Here is a 19,040-nt window from a genome sequence, read left to right on the forward strand (position 1 = left end):
TTAGGAATCTATCCTTAATGTTGTGCAATGTGCATATCTTTTTAAAAAACATTAGAAACATTGATTTATATCATGAGTCAAATTCTGCAATCAATGGCCTTGATGTAAACGTCTCTAATGCACTTTTCATATTTACATATCAGCATGCACTTCATCAACCGGTCCTTTATTATTTCATGTTTAGCCTTATTATACCCATCAAAAAATAGCTGTCACTGGGGAGGAACATTTTCCAAAAGTACACCTGCATACCCAAATACTTTATATTAGTAATTTGACATATTAATACTTTTTAAAGGGTACTGCCCTAGTGACAGCTTGGGATCATTTATTCTGACAATGTTTTTAAAGGGAAAGAGTAGAAAAAAGATAGTACAGTGTAAAAGCCGATGGCGTTTATAACACACAACCTTGTTTAGTGAACTCCACGCCTTAATAGTCTTTAAACAACCCCAAAACTTTAGCATGAATATTGCATCCCTCCTGTTGGTTATCACCGCTGGATTACTGATAGTGTCCATTGTTTCCAGTCTGCACTGGGTTCCTTTACCCTTTGACTCCAGCAGATGGAGGCAAAACCAAGTTACATATATCACTACTGGATTCTGTTCATTTCCCATACAAGTACAAAGAATGATCTTTTACATCTATATCCAGATTCTGGTAATGGTTAGCAATAAACAACTCTTTCAGCATAAGATATGAAAGAAAAAACTAAGTACAAGGCATGGTGAATTAAAGCAGAACTGGCATGAATGACCATGTGCAAAATCTCAACATTAACTCTACACATCCGTTGTTGTGGGAATCGTCTACGTTTAAGCAACGGCTATTGGACGGAAAACCGTCTCCTTGATCCAAAACCCCTCAGGCCCAACCAGACAGAGCCATGAGCCCCTGCAGACTTCTGGGAAGACGTACAGAGCATGGCACCGCTTATAGGGCATGCAGGAATGGGCCAGTGAAGGAAGCGTTACTCTTGGTTTCGACCGTAATGCTATGCTCGGATGAACATAACTGTTTATTCACATACTGAAACAAAAGTACAAAAACCAATGCAAGTGATGATCCCGGTCTCAACAGGCGAGTGAAGATCAACAATTAAAACAAAAGTATCGCATGCACCACCCACTGCGATGCTTTTAGTACGGTCACTGTATCTTTTCGATAGCTGAAATGTTGATTTACATCATTCATCGAGCTTAACTTAGTCATTGTAAAATATTGCATGAACATGCATTAAAATCCACGGGGTGTAACCGAATGCTGAATAAATACGTTGAATTATTACATTTAGGTAAAAAATGACGTTCTTCCAATTATTAAAAGATTGCATTTCATCAGCACAAATGTTTTGCTTTGTTTTAACAGTTGCGAACTACGCTTCCAGAACATTAACAAAATCACTTTCAGCTCATAAACAATGGCAGAACAAAACCTGACCAGCGCACAGCAGATTTCATCTGACAAATCATCTCATTTCGCTTAGGATTTAACACGTACTGGAGAGATCGACAGGAAAAGAGGTGTTAAGGAAAACAGAAAAGTTGGCAGACACTTGAGTTATTGGCTACGTGCGAGAGAACGGATGAGTCCACGTGGACCGTTTGTCTGCTTTGCTGTAGTTTGGGATCCAGGATGGGATACCTCGGGGCTAAAGGTCTACGAATGCACTGCTCCTATAATTGAATCTGGAGGGGCTCGTTGATGTTTTTTAGTTTTTCTTTGGATTTGATTCAGGCGACAAGATGTTGTCTGGGATTGGCTGGAGTAGAGATGCCATTAATCAATGTGTTATCCAGGAGGCACAGGATCGGAAAAAGAGATTAAATGGTATTATTCTCAGCAGAGAGTTTTTGCCCTTGGATAGAAGAATGAAAAATCAATTCCAAAGTATCAAGAGATGCCATGTTTGATATCCTGGGATCTCTGAATGTTGTATAGGAATGTTTCCAAAATGGAAAAAACGGTTTGAGTCGTTTACCTTAACGCAACAGAGTCAATTTAGGAATTATTTTACACGGAAAGAAAAATGTAAAACTCAATGCATCAGCGGTAAATACAACCACATGAGGATGAACAAGCAGGCATTCAGAGTAAAATCACGGATTTTCCGACGTGAACGCATCCGCCAGCGTGAATGTATCCACAGGTACACAAGAAGCCTGAGATGTCTGTAAACGCTCATTGTCCTGTTGTTGGAATGTAGCTAAATAAAAGGGCAACTTGCATTCGCATTTAAGGGCTGTTTAAGAAAATGCAGTCATGGTATTTGGCACAACTCTGTTACTTCTAGCAAAGTACTACGCTTTTAGTTTTTTGGAGAAAAAGGGACAGAACGAAAAGGAACGAGACACAACCAAACGTATGTTGAAAACGTAAACTCTTTAAACATGACATTTCAATTACAAGTCGATAAAGCTCCAGCTGCAGTACAAATCCATAATCTAGACTTTTGAAAATTACTAGGGCTGTCCAAAGATTGATCGCATACAAAATAAAAGTTTGTTTTTGCATAATATGTTTGTATATAGAAAATATTTACATTGAAAATTACTAGGGCTGTCCAAAGATTAATCGCATACAAAATAAAAGTTTGTTTTTGCATAATATGTTTGTATATAGAAAATATTTACACATACATTAATTTAAGAAACATTTGCATGAGATATATCTATATCGATATAGATTTAGACATAGATATTTATTAGGGCTGTCAAAAGATTAATCACGATTAATTGCATACAAAATAAAAGTTTGTTTAATATTTTTGGGTGTGTATTGTGTGTAATTATTATGTATAAATAAATACACACATACATGTATAAATTTAAGAAAATTATAATATATACATTTCTAAATTAATATACATACATGTAAATGTTTCTTAAATACATACATGCATGTGTGTGTGTATTTATATATATAAAATAATTACACACAGCGCGCACACACATATATTATGCAAAAACAAAATTTTACTTTGTATGTGATTAATCGCGATTAATCCTTTGACTAATATATATATAAATATTGATATCGGATTATATAATTTAATAAAATGATACATTTTTCTTAAATTTGTATGTGTGCATTACATTTTATATACATTAATATATTATGCTAACACAAACTTTTAATTTGTATGCGATTAATCGCAATTAAACTTTTGACAGCCCTAGAAATTACTTGCGAAATTTGCATAAATTAAAATGATTATATCTGGGAGGAAAAAAAGAAGTATACAGGATATATAAAAAGCATTCACAAGCAAGAAGAATATACATGATTTTTATACAAAGCATGGACGTTTATTTATTTTTTTATTCAAAAAATAGTTTTAAGTCTAGTTGTAAGCCATAGAAAATTGTTCATAACTTAATATGTACATTAAATGTTGAAACTACACTGTAAAAATTAAAGTTGGATTACCTTAAAAAATTACTGCAACTGATAACACCTAAAAAAAATTTAAGTGGAAATTTTTTAGGTGTTACCAGTTGGGAGTCATTTTTCAAGTAGATCCAACTTTCACTTTTTGCAGCGTATGAGCTATTGCTGTGTATGAGCAATTGCACAATACATCCATTAACTACCTAAGTTTTATGACAAATGCCATAAATTGCATTGAAAATATTCTTAAAATTATGGATGCATCTTTCGTTCTCAGTATAGATCAAATATTTTAAGATAAACATCTATTTACACTTTTCTATGCGAGTCTTTTCCAGCAAACTATTTAAGGTCCAAAGTCAATATATACAAAATGGCTTGAATCCCATTTGAAGCCCATGGGAAGTGTTGCGCATGTGAAATTTAAGAGGATTATGCCATTCCCCCCTTCCCCAGTTCTTGCTTTGGATCATCGGTTGCCTTGGATATTTCGTCAACACCCTTGTTTGCTAGGCCCTAAAGGGTTTGCGCAAGAAGTTTCGACACGAGGTGTGGTCTCCATTTTCCCACCCTGTCCAAATCTGCTCTACTTGCAGGTGTGCATGTCGCTCATCGTCTCACAGCGACGACAGCGAACGTAACAGCACCAAACGAATTTGCACTCGCAGCGTTCTACGTGTCGTACCACGTGCGTATTATAGCCCCGCCCACAGCACAGGAGATTGCAGCCGTCCGGCCCGGCTGAAGTTCTGTTACATCTGCGGCCCCTGGTCCCCGTCACGCCCAACCGCCGGTCCTCTAAGCAGTAATTGGGTGATTTGTTGAGAAAGATTAGCTCCTCTTTGGTGATGGGCTTGTGCCGGTTGTCTTTTTCCTTGCGTCTCACCTTACGTTTGAAACGGTCCATCACCTGAACGCTGGTCTCGTAGCGCTCCTTAAGGTAGACGCCAACACGCTCAAAAGGAGCCATTGTGCGCCAACACGTCTTTACTGCACACGAACCCGACACGCCATGGCACCGGCAGTCAGTTATCATTGTCTTGGCAATCGCCTGTAAAGAAATAAAATACTCTGTTTTTGATTGACATCAAATGAAAAGTGAAACGGATGCGAAGTGGATATTAACAAGGAGATCTTGGCTTTCTGTAAACCACGTTTCTGTGATTTTACTTAACCTTCGTGACCATTTTGTGAGCTGGCAACTTTGTTCGGTTAAAATATTTTGGAGGCAATGACTTTGGAGGCATGAAGGGCAGCTCCAAGAAACACATTCGGACAGATTTTATAGGCAGTGTAGTGAAATTCTGTTTAAAATATAAACAGAGAGCGTGCCTTTGTGATAATTTATCCCATAATTGAAAACTACAATACTAATTTCTCACTCTAAATGCAATTAAAAGGTGTAAAAAATTAAAATATAACTTTATTTACACTAAATTTATGCTCAAGACGCTTTCTTGGCCGCCATTTTATTTTTTTGAACACGCATAGAATTGTGAGACAGGAAAAAGGTATCTCAGGAACAGGAAGTAAACCTAACATTGGATTTAGGGATGCATAACGATTAATCGCGATTAATCTATAGCAGAATAAAAGTTTTTGTTTACATCATGTGTGTGAACTGTGTAATTATGTATATATAAATATGCACACATGCATGCATAATTTTAAGAAAGAATATATACTTATATATAATATAAATTATACATAAATATACAAATGTATATACACACGTGAACATTTTTTAAATATACATCCATGTGTGTGTATTTATCTATAATGTTATTATACACAGTTCACACACATATATGATGTAAACAAAAACTTTTATCACCATTTAAATCACGATTAATCGTTATGCATCCCTAATTTGGACATGCCTTCATGCCTTGAAATGCTACCTCCGAAGGAATAATTTTTGAGCTTTCAGATGCAGCCATTGGATAACTATGATAACCATTAGATTAGCTTAGATAAGTTAAACGTATATTTACACATAAATACCAAATAAAATGATGATCAAATATGATAATAAATAAAAAAGATTTATACAAATTTTAAAAGGAAAAAGTGCTACTTTTAAAGATAGCCTTTTAATGCATCATTTATGAATTGTTATACAATATTTTCTTTTATGTAATATATTTGATATATTTGTGCTCAATATTATACTCTATCCAGTCAATAAAGAAGCATTCAAAAAAAAAAAATTTAATTGTAGGCTACTTTGTACATCCTACCTGTACACATGACAAAAATACAAAGTATATTGATTTAAACAGATTTTATGTATATTTTTAAATGAGACAGCACAGAAATTTTCCACACTGTTGCGATTTTTCCAACAAGAGCTTATTCATTTTTATTAAAATAAAAGTGATGCTATAATTTTAATTTATAATAAAAAATTACAATTAATTATAATGATAAACAATAATCTTCCCAATGGAAAAATCCAGCTAAGACCAGCCTAAGCTGGTAGCTGGTTTTAGCTGGTCCTCCCAGCCTGGCAAAGCTAGTCAAGTTGGTGGGTCAGATGGTCTTCCAGCCTGACCAGTTAAATCCAGCTAGACCATTTTAAAAAGTGACCAATACACATCTAGACCAGCTTGCTACACAAGCAAAACCATGAAAATATCGATATTTGTTTTTAAAACAACTCCGACTAAAAAAACCCGCTAAATCCAGCATAAACTGGTAAGATGGTTTTAGCCGTTTTTTTCAGTAGCCTAGGGTTTGTTTTAAAATCAAATCTTATTTGTAATTAAGGAAGGGGTGAAAGGTCGTCTCTCTCGCCTGTCTCCCAGCCTCGCTGTTATGTTGGTTCATGGTAAACATGGCGTCTTCACCGCGGCTCGAGATGTTTTTCACCGAGTTGTCGATGAACCGGCGACTGAACCAGGTCCCGTACGCGATGTCATCCGAGCAGCCGCCCCAGTGCCAACCTTCCGTCGGTGACCCTGTGCCCGCCAGACTGCCGTCACACGCGCACTCCGTCATGTTTCCCGCGCTGCACGCGCGAGTGACGGCGTGAACGAGTCCGGCCGCCATTATTGAGTAAATGAACGCCGTCTCTTTTGTACCTTAAAACAACATTAATATATAAGTTAATACAGAAGATTCGAAATTCAGGTTTGCTGGGTTTAATTAATTTTAAATTCAGACTTAATTTAATATCTTAAGAAATTACGAAGTCAAATTTGAAAATGTATAGAATTTATGATAAATCGTTTGCAGGTTTTTGGGTGGACTGCAATCAATTAAAATGTTCACATTTACACATCTGGCTACCCACTTCATTAGATGGCATGGGGTATTCCCACTTCTAAATTCGAAATATTAAATATTTAATCATTAAACATTATTAAAAATAAAAATTTGATAATTATCTTTATGCTGAGAGGTTAAGCAGCAGAAGTTAAGTGACAATACTAGCACATTGTGGAGTGAAATAAATATCCAAGTGACATGTCAATGGAATCAAAAATGAACTGCACAATTTCCATTTGAGATGCAATTGTAGCTAAACCCTTTATATGGTTAAATTAAGTCAGTGCTTTATTTGTTAGTTTTAGTTTAATTTCTGAACTGCGCATATATTTGATTTGCTGTAGCACAAAAACACTCAAATTTCAAAAAAATTAAGAAGCGCGTTCTGCTATTACAGGTTGACTCTTTGTTGTGTAATCACTGTAATCTTTGCAGGCTTAAACAGTCTGCGTTGTTCAGTTCCAGCTGTCATCATGGTAAATTTAGTGTAGAAACGATTAACTTAAACCAGATGCGTCACAGCTGTTCCCTGAATCAAATCACTGTGTCCGAACTCATGAATCAGCACTACACATCTATGTCTTGGTTGACTAAAAAAATGTACTTGTGTGTTAAATGTTTTTTTTTAATGATGATGTAAAAAGACATAAAACATCTTGTTAATAGCATTATAAAAATAATGCTAAATAGAGCAGTACTATAGTCAACATTCAAATATATTTAAATTCATGCTCAATCACTGACATTTCTAATTTGCAGAGTGTAAATAATTATTTGCTGCCTTAAAATGTTTTTTTTTTTTCGATCAAATTTACAAGTAATTTCAACTTCTTTACAACAGAGGAATAGTTACAATTAACTTATAAAACATAGTTGAAATACGTCAACTTTATTAATAAACAACTCGTCTAGTCAAGATAAATAATAAGGTAAAATGACTTGTTGAATAAATCTGTGTTGAATGAACAATTTTTTATAGGCTAGTGCAGGAACATCAATAATTTGTTATCACTTTAATCTGAGTATATACGTTTTATTAAAGTTATGAAATTAAGTATATAGTTTTTATAAACTTGTAAACATACACAAATTTACTAAAACAGTTAAAATGAGTTATATATTTGAATAACAAATGCACGTCGTTGACCAAGTTCGCATCGGAGCACGTGCCCCAAATTTAGGCTACATGTGTCACCCATTACATTTCTTAGATTTGCTGGTAACAATTATTTGTAGCCTACATTGACAATTATTTAAACTTAAACATAATGAAAAGTAGGGTTAATTCAGGTCAGTTAGAGTTTTGCCAGTCATCTCAATGCCAAATTTCTTAACTTACCTGAATTTCCCCTACATACAGTACATGTGGTGTGCTAGTGTTTGCATGCATACCGCTGGTGAGCTCGTATCCGAACACTGACGGGTCCCGTCTGGTCGAGCAGTTCCAGCGCTCGTGCTTAAACTGGGTCTGGCACTCGGTGATGCCCAGGCGCGCGCCTTCTTTAACGCTGGGTAGAAGGTGCGGTTTGCGCGCGCACAGGTCCTTCTGCTTGTGCGATAGGGGCAAATGCGCGCAGCCCATCTTCTCGAGCACTCCTACAGAGGTGAAGCCCAACCACCTGTGATGCGGAGCAGTGTGACACAAAGATCAGAACCGGGTCTCCTCTCCTGTCGGCCTGGATTGAAACGCCATAACCAGGCCCGATGAAAAGGAGACAATTTTCAAGCGACCGCATCTATAAATGTTTGGAAAACAAAATGCATGTCATACTTACATCCAACTTCCTTGAGAACACAGAGGGCATAGTAGGAGCCATATAAGGAATAAATGGTAAATTGCATGTATTCCAGAACTGGTGTTTTCCATGACCACTTCATTTATAAAAGCTCAACTGGACGTTTGGACAAAGACGCATCTTACTTTTTAACTACTAATCTAATTTAATAGTTTGTGTAATCCACAAAGTGTCCCTTTAACTTCATAAATCTCCTCTGCGTGTGTCCACCAAGTCACTGAACGATCCGTCTTGGTGTCTACAACGACGACCGACCACTAACAAGTGAACATCTCCATCAGTGCGCACCGATATGGGCCAAACCGTTATATGCGCAAAACTGAAGACACGCGCATTGCGCTCTCACATTCTGATTGGTAGAAAGCTTCATTAATATTCATTAGACGTGCCTGTTTACTGGTTAGAAAGCTAGTCTTGATGCTGGTGAGGGAGGACAGAGCGCAAATGATGGACATAATGAAAGACTCAGTCATTTAACCAGCTCAGTCGAGATTATAGTGATGAAAGATGACTGCAATTTTTTTAACCGATGGTTATAAAAGTAGAATAGCAAAAATACCAAGAGACTATATAACTATTACTATTTAACAATTACTGTTTAATATTTTGTTAATAATTAAAAAATAATTAAAGTACTGATATTTATTATCCTTTACACGAAAACAGGAAATAGTCTTCTTCACTTTAGATAATAAGCTTGACTGAATTTAAAGAGGAAAAATAAAATAAAAAACGTACAAATAAAAGTTTTTAATATTAAAATTCTATGATTAAATATATTCATATGAACTGAATATTAAATGGTTAATAATAATGTATAGGCTATATCACGTATTTGCGCATGAAATGTGATTCACATAAATAAAATGTTGTTAAAATGTAAAATGTTTAATAATAAGCTGTTTTGATACATTTCATTTTAATTATATGCTTTAAATAACCAACAAATATATTGAAACAATCCTTCATAAACATCAAAAACATTGCTAATAAATGTATTAAATTGTCCCCAAAACCAATACATCACAGGCAGGAAATGTTTGCCAGGACAACTTTACAAAATAAAAAACTGTGCAATTTATTAGAATAACAGGAGAGTTGTCACACCCCTTAAAATCTTCATATGTGTAAACTTTATTAAACTGGTGGGAAGAGAAGTTTTGTGGGATATTTCAGATAAATCTCTCTCTTTCTTTCATGGACAAATGGAACGTAACGTATTCCAGCAATTCAGAGTAACAATATAAAAATGCTCCTTACCAAAACTTATTTATACAGCATAAATATACACATATCCTCTTTTAGTTAACAGCATATATGCTATAACATTTACACTGATTATTTTTAAAGGCACTAGGAAACACTTAATGTAGAAAAATAAATGTAGAAATGTACATAAAGAACACAAGACAGCATAAAATATCCTTCATAAGACCTTTGGCATTAAAATACTTCATAAATACTTCTGAACTTGGTATGTGAAAGAAGGGGGTGTAGACTTCAAAACGTTGCCCGAGCTTTCATAAAAGTGACGGTGTGAGACGGCGTGACATCAAAGGCACTCCACAGCGACTGCAAAACGTTTCCAACACATATTGGGAACACTTCAGCACGAGCTCCGGAAGCAGCATTGTGGGAACGTTGCATAAACGTTGCAGGAAAGTTTTTGAATGGCTGTTTGAAGGGCATGACTATTTCAGTTTTTCATCAGTGCCAAACAGCAGCTACTGGCAGTCATAAAACCACAGCTGCCAAAGACGTTTTGGCAAGACTTAAGGGGGTCTCATTGAATCCCCCTTCATGCTCCTTACCATCTGGATCCTCTTGCACACACACAAAATCTACGTAACCTACCCATTTCCAATGTGCCACTTTGATCCAGCATACGGTTACGCAGATTTGGACCAATGTGCACGGCGAATGTTTCATTAAACAAAAAAATACTTAAACATTTTAGCCCTTTGCTTTCAAGACATTTTTTAAATACATACACAGAATGTATTTATAGCTAATCATACAGATGCCTTTCCCTCCGTATACAAACACAGATACTGAAACACACAACCACCCAGGTTAGCGTCACCAGCCGCTAATCGTCTCTTTGTCATTCTTGCCGAATGGTCCTGCTGAATGCATTATTCACACAAATCCTGCTGAGTAGGATCTTTGAGTAGACCTTGTTCACCGGTCCTTTCACGTGGTAGGACACATCGGGTTGAGACGATGGATCTTCTCGCTGTTGAGGCCTCGTGTCCTCTTTGGCCCTGGTCCCATGCCTAAAGATTTTCAGCTTTCCTTGGGAAGCAGCAGTCGGAAGGGGAAGCTTATAGACCTGCATGGGACATCTTGGATTTTAGACATTCAAGAAAGCGATTCTTGGACTGCATGCACTCATACTTGATAGCTTTTGGTTACATGGTTAGTTCAGATGGGATCACTTGTTAGTTCAGATGGTGCATTTGGCAAAGCATACACAACTGAGATTTTTGTGTGGTGCTTTGCATTGGGTTGGGACATTTGTTTTTTTTTTTTCATTTAAGTTTAATGTCCTCTAATTTGTAGAAGTCAAATCAATGTACAACATTTTAGGGTTGACATTAGGGGTGCACCAATACAAAATGTATGTGCCCATACATATATTTGATTACTTAGAATGACATCACCGATACCGATAGATAGAGTATTTTGTTGTGAAAAAATGCTTTTAATAAATAATGATGGAGTTGGAAGGGAGGGTAGTGATTTTAGGAGCAATATTCATGCATAGGAATATTTGCATTTATATGTGAATATAAAGATTAAAGAATCAATCAAATATGTCATTGGTGTTACATTTCCATCAAAATATTATAATTAGATACAAACTCTTGATAGTGTTTAATAAACTTTTGAAACAGAAATTCATGGTTTATGTTTTTATCGAAAATCAATAGACATAAGATATTATTTTGTGCAAAATTTAGCCCACACCTCACCACAATTCTCATTAATGTAATGTAAAAAAATATATTAATATAAAATATATTTAAACAGCAGTTTTTGTTATAATGCATTTAATATGATACACAATACAGAAGCATTATTTTGCACTAATTTTACTGGGAATCACAAAGAATGAGTATTGCTAAAAAGCCTTACACATGCATTAGGGTAGTAATAACCTGGGGGTATGATGTGCTTAATTGCTATAAAACAATACTATTTTGCATATTTCTTAAAGGAAAATATTTTACATTTTTCTTTATGCAAAATATTGTACATTTTTCTTTATGCTAAATATTTTACCTTTTTTTTATGCAAAATATTTTACATTTTTCTTTATGCAAAATATTTTACATTTTTCTTTATGCAAAATATTTAAAAAAAAAAATTTATGCAAAATATTAAATTTTTTTCTTTATGCAAAATATTTTACATTTTTCTTTATGCAAAATATTTTACTTTTTTCTTTATGCAAAATATTTTACGTTTTTCTTCATGCAAAATATTTAACATTTTTCTTTATGCAAAATATTTTTTAAATTTTCTTTATGCAAAATATTAAAAAATTTTCTTTATGCAAAATATTTTGCCTTTTTTTATGCAAAATATTTTACATTTTTCTTTATGCAAAATATTTTACATTTTTCTTTTGATTGTGGGAATAAATGAGAATCACCCAAGGGAATAAAATTCATATAATTAATAGTCTATCTTTGTTGAATTATGTGCTTTGGCAAGTCTGTTTGCATATCAGTATTTGATGAATCCTCTGAGACCTTTATATAACTTCAGTGTTAGTTTGAAATCTTCCTTTAATCTTTATCTTGTAATTCATGACAAAGCCTCCCAGAATTGAGTTTACCTCATGGAAATGGCAGGCACACCGGCCCTGCAAGAATTCTTTGTATCGACCCATAGTGATGCTGAAAGTGTCAATGACCTCATAACCAAGATGTTTGGCACTTTCCAGAATATCCTTGTTCAGATTATAGAGTTCTTGCACATCACTCTAAAAACAACGAGAATGAGGATAATGAAGAGTGACAAGGTTATATGCAAATAAACAACTATCTGAATGAATGAATAAATTAGGAATATCCACGGATTTTGAGAGCTCTGATATCTGTCCAACTTAAAAGGGGAGATGAAACAAAATAATGCATTTCTATATTTGTCTGTAATCTCTAACACTTCTTACCAGGGAAAGGGAGCGAATGCCATCTACAGGGAGATGGAAACCCATTCCTAAAGATTTCACAACTACCAGGATGTTCTGAAGACCCTCTCTTAAAGATAAATCAGAGATGTGAGGTTTATTTAACGGTTTATTAAATAATAAAGGTTTGGAGAAAATAGCAGGTAAAATGTGTATGTTTGTGTGTTACCTGTCCAGAACCTCTTGTATGGTCTTGAGATGGATCTTGTTTAGCCACTGGACTCCACCAACTACCAGCACTGTCTTATCAGAGTTCTCCAGGGGTCTTGACCTGCCCGGTGAAAGTGAATTAATAGTTAAAGATCAACATCACAGGAACAGACTCAGAATTCCAAGTAATAGTGTAATGTAGTAATATTTTGTTGTGATAAAATCTTAATTCTTGTTAAAACTAAGAAAACATAACGATTAATCGCGATTAATCTATAGCAGAATGAAAGTTTTTGTTTACATCATATATGTGTATGATCTGTGTATACAGTAACAACTTTGAATAGACAAATGCACACACATATATTTAAGAAATGTTTACATGTGTATATATGTATATATATATAAATAAAAATACTTAATATATATATATTTTTTTTTTCTTAAAATTATACATGCATGTGTGCATATTTATATATACACAATTATTATACATAGTTCACACACATATACGATGTAAACAAAAACATTTATTCTGCTATAGATTAATCGTGATTAATCGTTATGCATCCCTAGTTAAAACAATGTGTAAAATAAAAAAACAGCATTTGGTGCCAATGCAAAAATTGCAGTTTATCGGCATAATGAGCCTCAACATATTTCCACTATTGCACACCCCTTGTGTAATGTAAATATGTAAGCAGAAACTGTATGGCTGCATAACAACTAATCGCAACTAATAATTTGCAGAATAAAGGTTGTTGTTTACATCATATATGTGTGTGTTGTGTATAATAATTTTGTATATATAAATACACACACATATGCATGTATATATTTGTATAAGACAAAAAATGTGTGTATATATTAAGTATTCATACAAATTATATATAAATATAAAAACGTATATACACATGTAATATTTCTTAAATGCATGTGTGTTTATATATACATTATTATTATACACCATACACACATATATATGATGTAAACAAAAAATGTATTATTTATTTATTAATCAATCAATTGCGATTAATCGCTATGCAACCATAAAACTGTTTGTGCTACTGAAGCTGTGTGCATACAATTTAAAAAAATAATTTAAAGCTTTAATGTAATCTAATCTTTTCATCAAATCATCTGTTGGATTGTTTATGTAACTGAAACAAAAAAGAGCTTAAAAACAAATTTTAACAGGTTTACAAACACACATCTGTACTGCATATCCTTTGCCCACATTAGTAATCGTGTGAGATCATTACTGAGTCTAACAGTAATCACTGACCTGATACACCGTCTCTCAACCACAAACACACCACATCCCACCATCAAACATACAGACAAAGACATTTTGTGTGCCACTTCAGATATTTCATATAACAAACACACACCTCTCTATAAGTTGTTGCAGAGCTCTTTTAAAGGTGGGTCTTTGGGCTTTTGGCAACCAGAATTGTGGGTAGTAAGAATAACCGGCTATAGTTCGCCCTTGATTCAGGTTGTGGTAAATGATGGTATCGTGGGCCTTGTCCCAATCTTCCAGAGTGGTGTTCACTCTCTCCATCAGGTAATACATCATCCCTCGGTTGGTGGAGTCACCAATGAACAGGACCTTGGGGAAAGCATAAATGATTTTAGATGTTTAGTTGCCTAAACCAATTTTTTTAAGTCCTGAATAGACACAGCACTGCATTTACTAATCTGCTCTTCGGGCTACTTCACACGTCCTCACCTTTCTGTCCATCATGCAGGTTTGTAACTGAGGTTGGTCCAGCAATGGATAATAACAGCTGTCGGGTTGCCAGGCAACCTCTCTCCAATCACAGGTCCTGTTGTCTGAACAGCTTAAGCACGGGACGACCCAATGACCTGAGAGATCATGCATTGACAATATAAAATGTTATTCTCTGAGGAGTTCCTCTCTTTAACCATCGGTGTTGTACAGCAGTGGATCTAAACTTTAGTCTTAACATCCTACCATCATGAGGAGTAAAGCGTAATTGTTTCCTCAATTGAATTTTATAGTTCCTTCCTGCTCACTTTCACTATGCGACAATAAGCTTTTTAGTTCATAAAGTGACTAGTCCTCCACAATTTCTTTAGTTAAATTAGTGCATCTGGGTATTTAAAGTCCACTTTTTCTTCACTGAAAACCCTAATAAGTTCACTGAACTCCTTTGTAATGGGTCCCCACGTGTACATTTAAGTTCACTGAACTTGGTGGTCCTTGAACTTAAAGGTGCAATGTGTAAATTTTAGGAGGATCTATTAACAGAAATACAATATAATGCACATAACTATATTATCAGTAGTGTATAAGACCTGAGATAATGGACCATTATGCTTTTATTACCTCAGAATGAGCCATTTTTATTTACATACACCACCGGTCCCCTTACATGAACGTCGCCATATTGCGCCGCCATGCCTCCACAGTAGCCCTAAACGGACAAACTACCCACAGGAGAGCATTTCATCACAATGCTATCCCAGACAATGACATGTTTGTCCTGTGGTGGCTACTGTAGCTTCTCTGAGCTATGGACTGAGCCGTTGGTTGCAATTTGCGATCTCACCACTAGGAGCTAAAATCTACACACTGCACCTTTAAATTGTCATTTACATTGTATAACAAGACGACAAAAGAAATTCATAACTGACTTAGTGTCAATCAATGAATGAACTTAATTCTCCACAGAAACACACAACATTGTTCAGAGATCTTCATCATACAATGCACTGCAAAAAATTACTTTCTAAGTTAGTATTAAAAGTTAAAGTGACTTTCACCCTTGTTGTGAATGGGTTTTTAAAGGTGCAGTGTATAGATTTTAGCGGGATGTAGTGGTGAGGTTGTGTATTGCACCCCTCCCTTGATAGCCGTCACAGAACAAACACGTCATCGTCTGAGACAACGTAGTGACGAACGCGCTCTGTAGAGCAGTTTGTCCGTTTAGGGTAACTTTAGAAACATGATGGCGCAAAATGGCGTCTTACATGTAAGGGGACCCGCGGTGTATGTAGATAAAAACGGCTAATTCTAAGGTAATAAAAATAATACAGTTCATTTTTTAAGGTCTTTATACACCACTGAAAATACAGTTATATTGCATTGCTGTCAAAAGATCCTTCTAAAATTTACACATTGCACCTTTAAATGTTTTTTTTGTTAGTATGAATAGTTCAGCGAGCACACAGCCTACCTGTTAGTGTTAAATCAAAGGTTTGAAGATTGTGTGAAGAGATTAACAAACCGTAAAAGCATTGTCACGCAAGCGGCTTTTGTAACAAATAGCGAAATCCTGATTCACCAGTAAACCGTTCCTCATTCCCATCCTTGACTGCAGCAGGTTAAGGACTACAAATCTTTACAATGGAAACGTTTTAAAGCCAGCTCCCTTTGTTGTAAATATATAAATCATCTGTCTACAAATCTATTTACAGGGCCTGGATTGACTGTGTGAGTTACTATCTAGTAGAAGAAATGACAGCGGGCTTTAAATCTGACAGAGAGAGATTTCAAATACTTAACCCCACCATCAAAATAAGTCCTTGACCTATCCTGTGCTGCATGCTTCTGTTGATAAAGTATATTTTATGTATGGCTCAGTATTATTAGTTGAATTAGTTTAAAAGCAAAAAATAAGTGCAATGCTTCCGAAATTTCTAATAAATATCAGCAAGTCTCGTGCAATGTGTAAATGAAATGTTTTTTCTAGGGCTGGATGATTTTGACATAAATCCATATCTAGATAATTTTGGGGCGGTATATGACAAACATCTTGGCTTTTTCTAAAAGGTGGAATAAATGTTTTCATGCAAGTCAAAGCCTTATGCAAGATGTCCCAATCACCTTTAATAAAATAGTGTATGATGAAATTAAAATTCAAAGACAAAGAAAATATACAGCTTACGTCATTTTAATTACTATTTTTGTTATCCCATATCCTGCTGGGAAAAATACTGATATGTTACCAAAATTCTAGCCCTAATGCTAAAAAGTGTTTAAGTAATGGACATGACCATGCATGAGCCTAAATAAACCTACCAGGCTCATCTCCTGATAGGCAAGGCCGGGGCGATGGCTGGGTCTCTCCTGATGCTCCTGAAACGGCCTCCAAACCGCAAGGCTGATCCGGTCTGACCACCAGACCACAGTCCTGCGAAGGTAAAAAGAAACCGAAAAATATTTAGAGGTCAAAAAACCCTTGCACTTTTATGTTAAAGATTTAGGCCCATTTTTCTCCACACTTTTTCCCTCTTTTTTCTAAACTTTGCTTTCATGTGCTTGTGTACACTCAGACGAATTAAAGCAGGCGCGCCGCCCGACACCTTCCCTGCCCTGCTTCTTGTAAGAAGTCAAAGGTCAAACAAACCTAACAGGTTAAACGACAGCATCAGGTCTGCTCCAGCGGACCTCGAGGTCCCTCACGGGAGCCATCGGGTCTGGCTCTACTTCAGAAGAACGCCGGCCCCACCCCGGACCGCCCCGCTCTCCGTTCACCCTCCGACTTGCCCCCTTCCTTAACACTTTGCACAGGGGCTTCTCACGGCCACGTAACATTCCCCAAGATCCCGCCGCGATTCTCGACAAAGTGCCACAAAACAACTTAACAGGGATTTTCTTGTTAGTACCTGCACACAGTGTGCGCATGCAAACACGAGCCGGCTTTTGATTCTGAGCACGCCGACGTAAATCAGCGAGACCGACGGAAACCGCGCTGCTCTTTGTGCATCGTGCCGGCGAAGTTAGCATCCCTCCGGAAAGAAGAATGCTTACAATTGAGTAAAATAACATAAATCCCTTTTTTTACCTGTCATCTTTCCATTTCATGGAGAGAAAAGACGGACTAAAGGGTTTCATCCAAGGTTCTTTCAGATTCAAATGGTTTAGCAAGACAGTGATAAAAAACGTTCAAATTTATGTGCTGTATGGTGAAAGAGCTCAGCATTCAAAAGAAGCTTTAGAGAATAATGAAATTGAATCAGATTGAGGTTTAAAAAGAGATGTTGATAGAGAATATGACTTTAACTTAAGTCACTTAAGTTACAGAATCACTTTATCAGTGGCTTTTTCTCTTAAACAAAAACAAGTATTAAGCTTTGGCATGCAATAACTTATGAATCATTTGCCCAAAATGATGCTGCAAACCATTAAAGACACATTAGACTATGCAATGAGACTATTCAATGCAAAAAAATGACTTTCTTACTTAGTATTTTTGTCTTGTTTTTAGTAGAAATATCCAACAATTCTTAAATCAAGATGAATTTTCTTAATGAGAAAAATGACCACGAAGTATATTTTTTTATCAAATGTAAGTGAATTTGCTAGTGGGGTCAGATTTTTTAAAACTTTTTTCTTGAACACTTAATTCAAGAAAAATATATGGACATTTTCTTACCCTTTTTGTTTTGCTAGTTTTAAACACAAATTCACTTAAATTTGATATTATTTTGTCTAAAAACTTATTTTTTTTTTAGGTAATTTTGCTCATCATTGCATTTGCATTTTTAGATATTTGTACTGACAACAAGACAACAATACTAAGTAAGAAAGTATTTTTTGCAAAAATGACTTTCTTACTTAGTATTTTTGTCTTGTTTTAAGCACAAATATCTAAAGATTCTCAAGTCAAGATGCATTTTTTGTTGAGCAAAATAACCTAAGAAAATAAGCCTAGTTTTAAGACAAAAAAAATATAAAATTTAAGTGAATTTGTGGATTAAACAAGCAAAAAAATAAATAAAAAATCTGCCAATGGGGTAAGCAAAAAAATCTTGAACTTTTTTCTTAAACACTAAATTCAAGAAAAATTCAAGAAAAATTTGCTTACTCCATTGGCAGATTTTTTTGCTTGTTTTATCCACAAATTCACTTAAATTTGATCCATTTTGTCTAAAAACTTTATTTTCTTAAGAATTTTTTTCTTGATGAGCAAAATGAAAACCAGACAAAAATACTATAAGAAAGTAATTGTTTGCAGTGTAAAATTACTTAAAAAAATAAGTCTTAATGCAAAAAATATCAAATTTAAGTGCATTTGTGCTTAAAACAAGTAAAAAATCTGCCAATGGTGTAAGATTTTTTTCTTGAATTTTCTTGAATTTAGTGTTTATTAAGGAAAACGTTTTTTTTTTTAATTCTACCCCATTGGTGGAATTTTTTTGCTTGTTTTAAACACAAATTCTCTTTTGACTGTCTGAAAAACTGGATCTATTTTCTAAGGTCA

General features: G+C 35.1%; 2 protein-coding genes across 6 annotated transcripts in view; both read right to left on the bottom strand.

The window, feature by feature from the left end:
• Window positions 1-2,366: 2,366 nt before the first annotated feature.
• wnt16 (wingless-type MMTV integration site family, member 16) lies at window positions 2,367-8,915 on the bottom strand. Of its 2 annotated transcripts, none has more exons than XM_055191358.2 (4): window positions 8,439-8,915; window positions 8,056-8,282; window positions 6,190-6,476; window positions 2,367-4,444 (listed from the first exon to the last, which is right to left on the bottom strand). In XM_055191358.2, the coding sequence occupies exons 1-4, from the start codon at window positions 8,528-8,530 to the stop codon at window positions 3,980-3,982; spliced, it is 1,071 nt and encodes a 356-aa protein (XP_055047333.2). In that variant the 5' UTR covers window positions 8,531-8,915; the 3' UTR covers window positions 2,367-3,979. The 2 variants fall into 2 exon arrangements, with proteins under 2 accessions (XP_055047333.2, XP_055047334.2); XM_055191359.2 differs by having other exon boundaries at window positions 8,056-8,339; window positions 8,439-8,909.
• Window positions 8,916-9,569: 654 nt separating this feature from the next.
• Window positions 9,570-19,040, bottom strand: part of cped1 (cadherin-like and PC-esterase domain containing 1) — a 71,234-nt gene continuing 61,763 nt past the window's right edge. For all 4 annotated transcript variants that reach the window (XM_055190253.2, XM_073869252.1, XM_055190254.2 and 1 more), the window contains exons 15-21: window positions 16,856-16,967; window positions 14,540-14,676; window positions 14,199-14,419; window positions 12,827-12,928; window positions 12,640-12,727; window positions 12,304-12,450; window positions 9,570-10,791 (exon numbers count right to left, since the gene is read on the bottom strand). In XM_055190253.2, coding sequence (XP_055046228.2) covers window positions 10,564-10,791; window positions 12,304-12,450; window positions 12,640-12,727; window positions 12,827-12,928; window positions 14,199-14,419; window positions 14,540-14,676; window positions 16,856-16,967 — 1,035 coding nt within the window. In that variant the 3' untranslated portion in view covers window positions 9,570-10,563. The remainder of the gene's footprint in view (window positions 10,792-12,303; window positions 12,451-12,639; window positions 12,728-12,826; window positions 12,929-14,198; window positions 14,420-14,539; window positions 14,677-16,855; window positions 16,968-19,040) is intronic.

This window comes from Misgurnus anguillicaudatus, chromosome 1, assembly GCF_027580225.2.
Source record: "Misgurnus anguillicaudatus chromosome 1, ASM2758022v2, whole genome shotgun sequence".
Taxonomy (NCBI): Eukaryota; Metazoa; Chordata; class Actinopteri; order Cypriniformes; family Cobitidae; genus Misgurnus; species Misgurnus anguillicaudatus.

Excerpts from the sequence above, each read along its gene's own strand:
- wnt16 (XM_055191358.2), bottom strand. The coding sequence starts at position 8,530 with ATGGAAAACACCAGTTCTGGAATACATGCAATTTACCATTTATTCCTT. Across the intron at positions 8,283-8,438 it reads TGTTCTCAAGGAAGTTGGAT|GTGGTTGGGCTTCACCTCTG; the intron begins GTAAGTATGACA and ends TCCGCATCACAG. Across the intron at positions 4,445-6,189 it reads ACAGCGAGGCTGGGAGACAG|GCGATTGCCAAGACAATGAT; the intron begins GCGAGAGAGACG and ends ATTTCTTTACAG.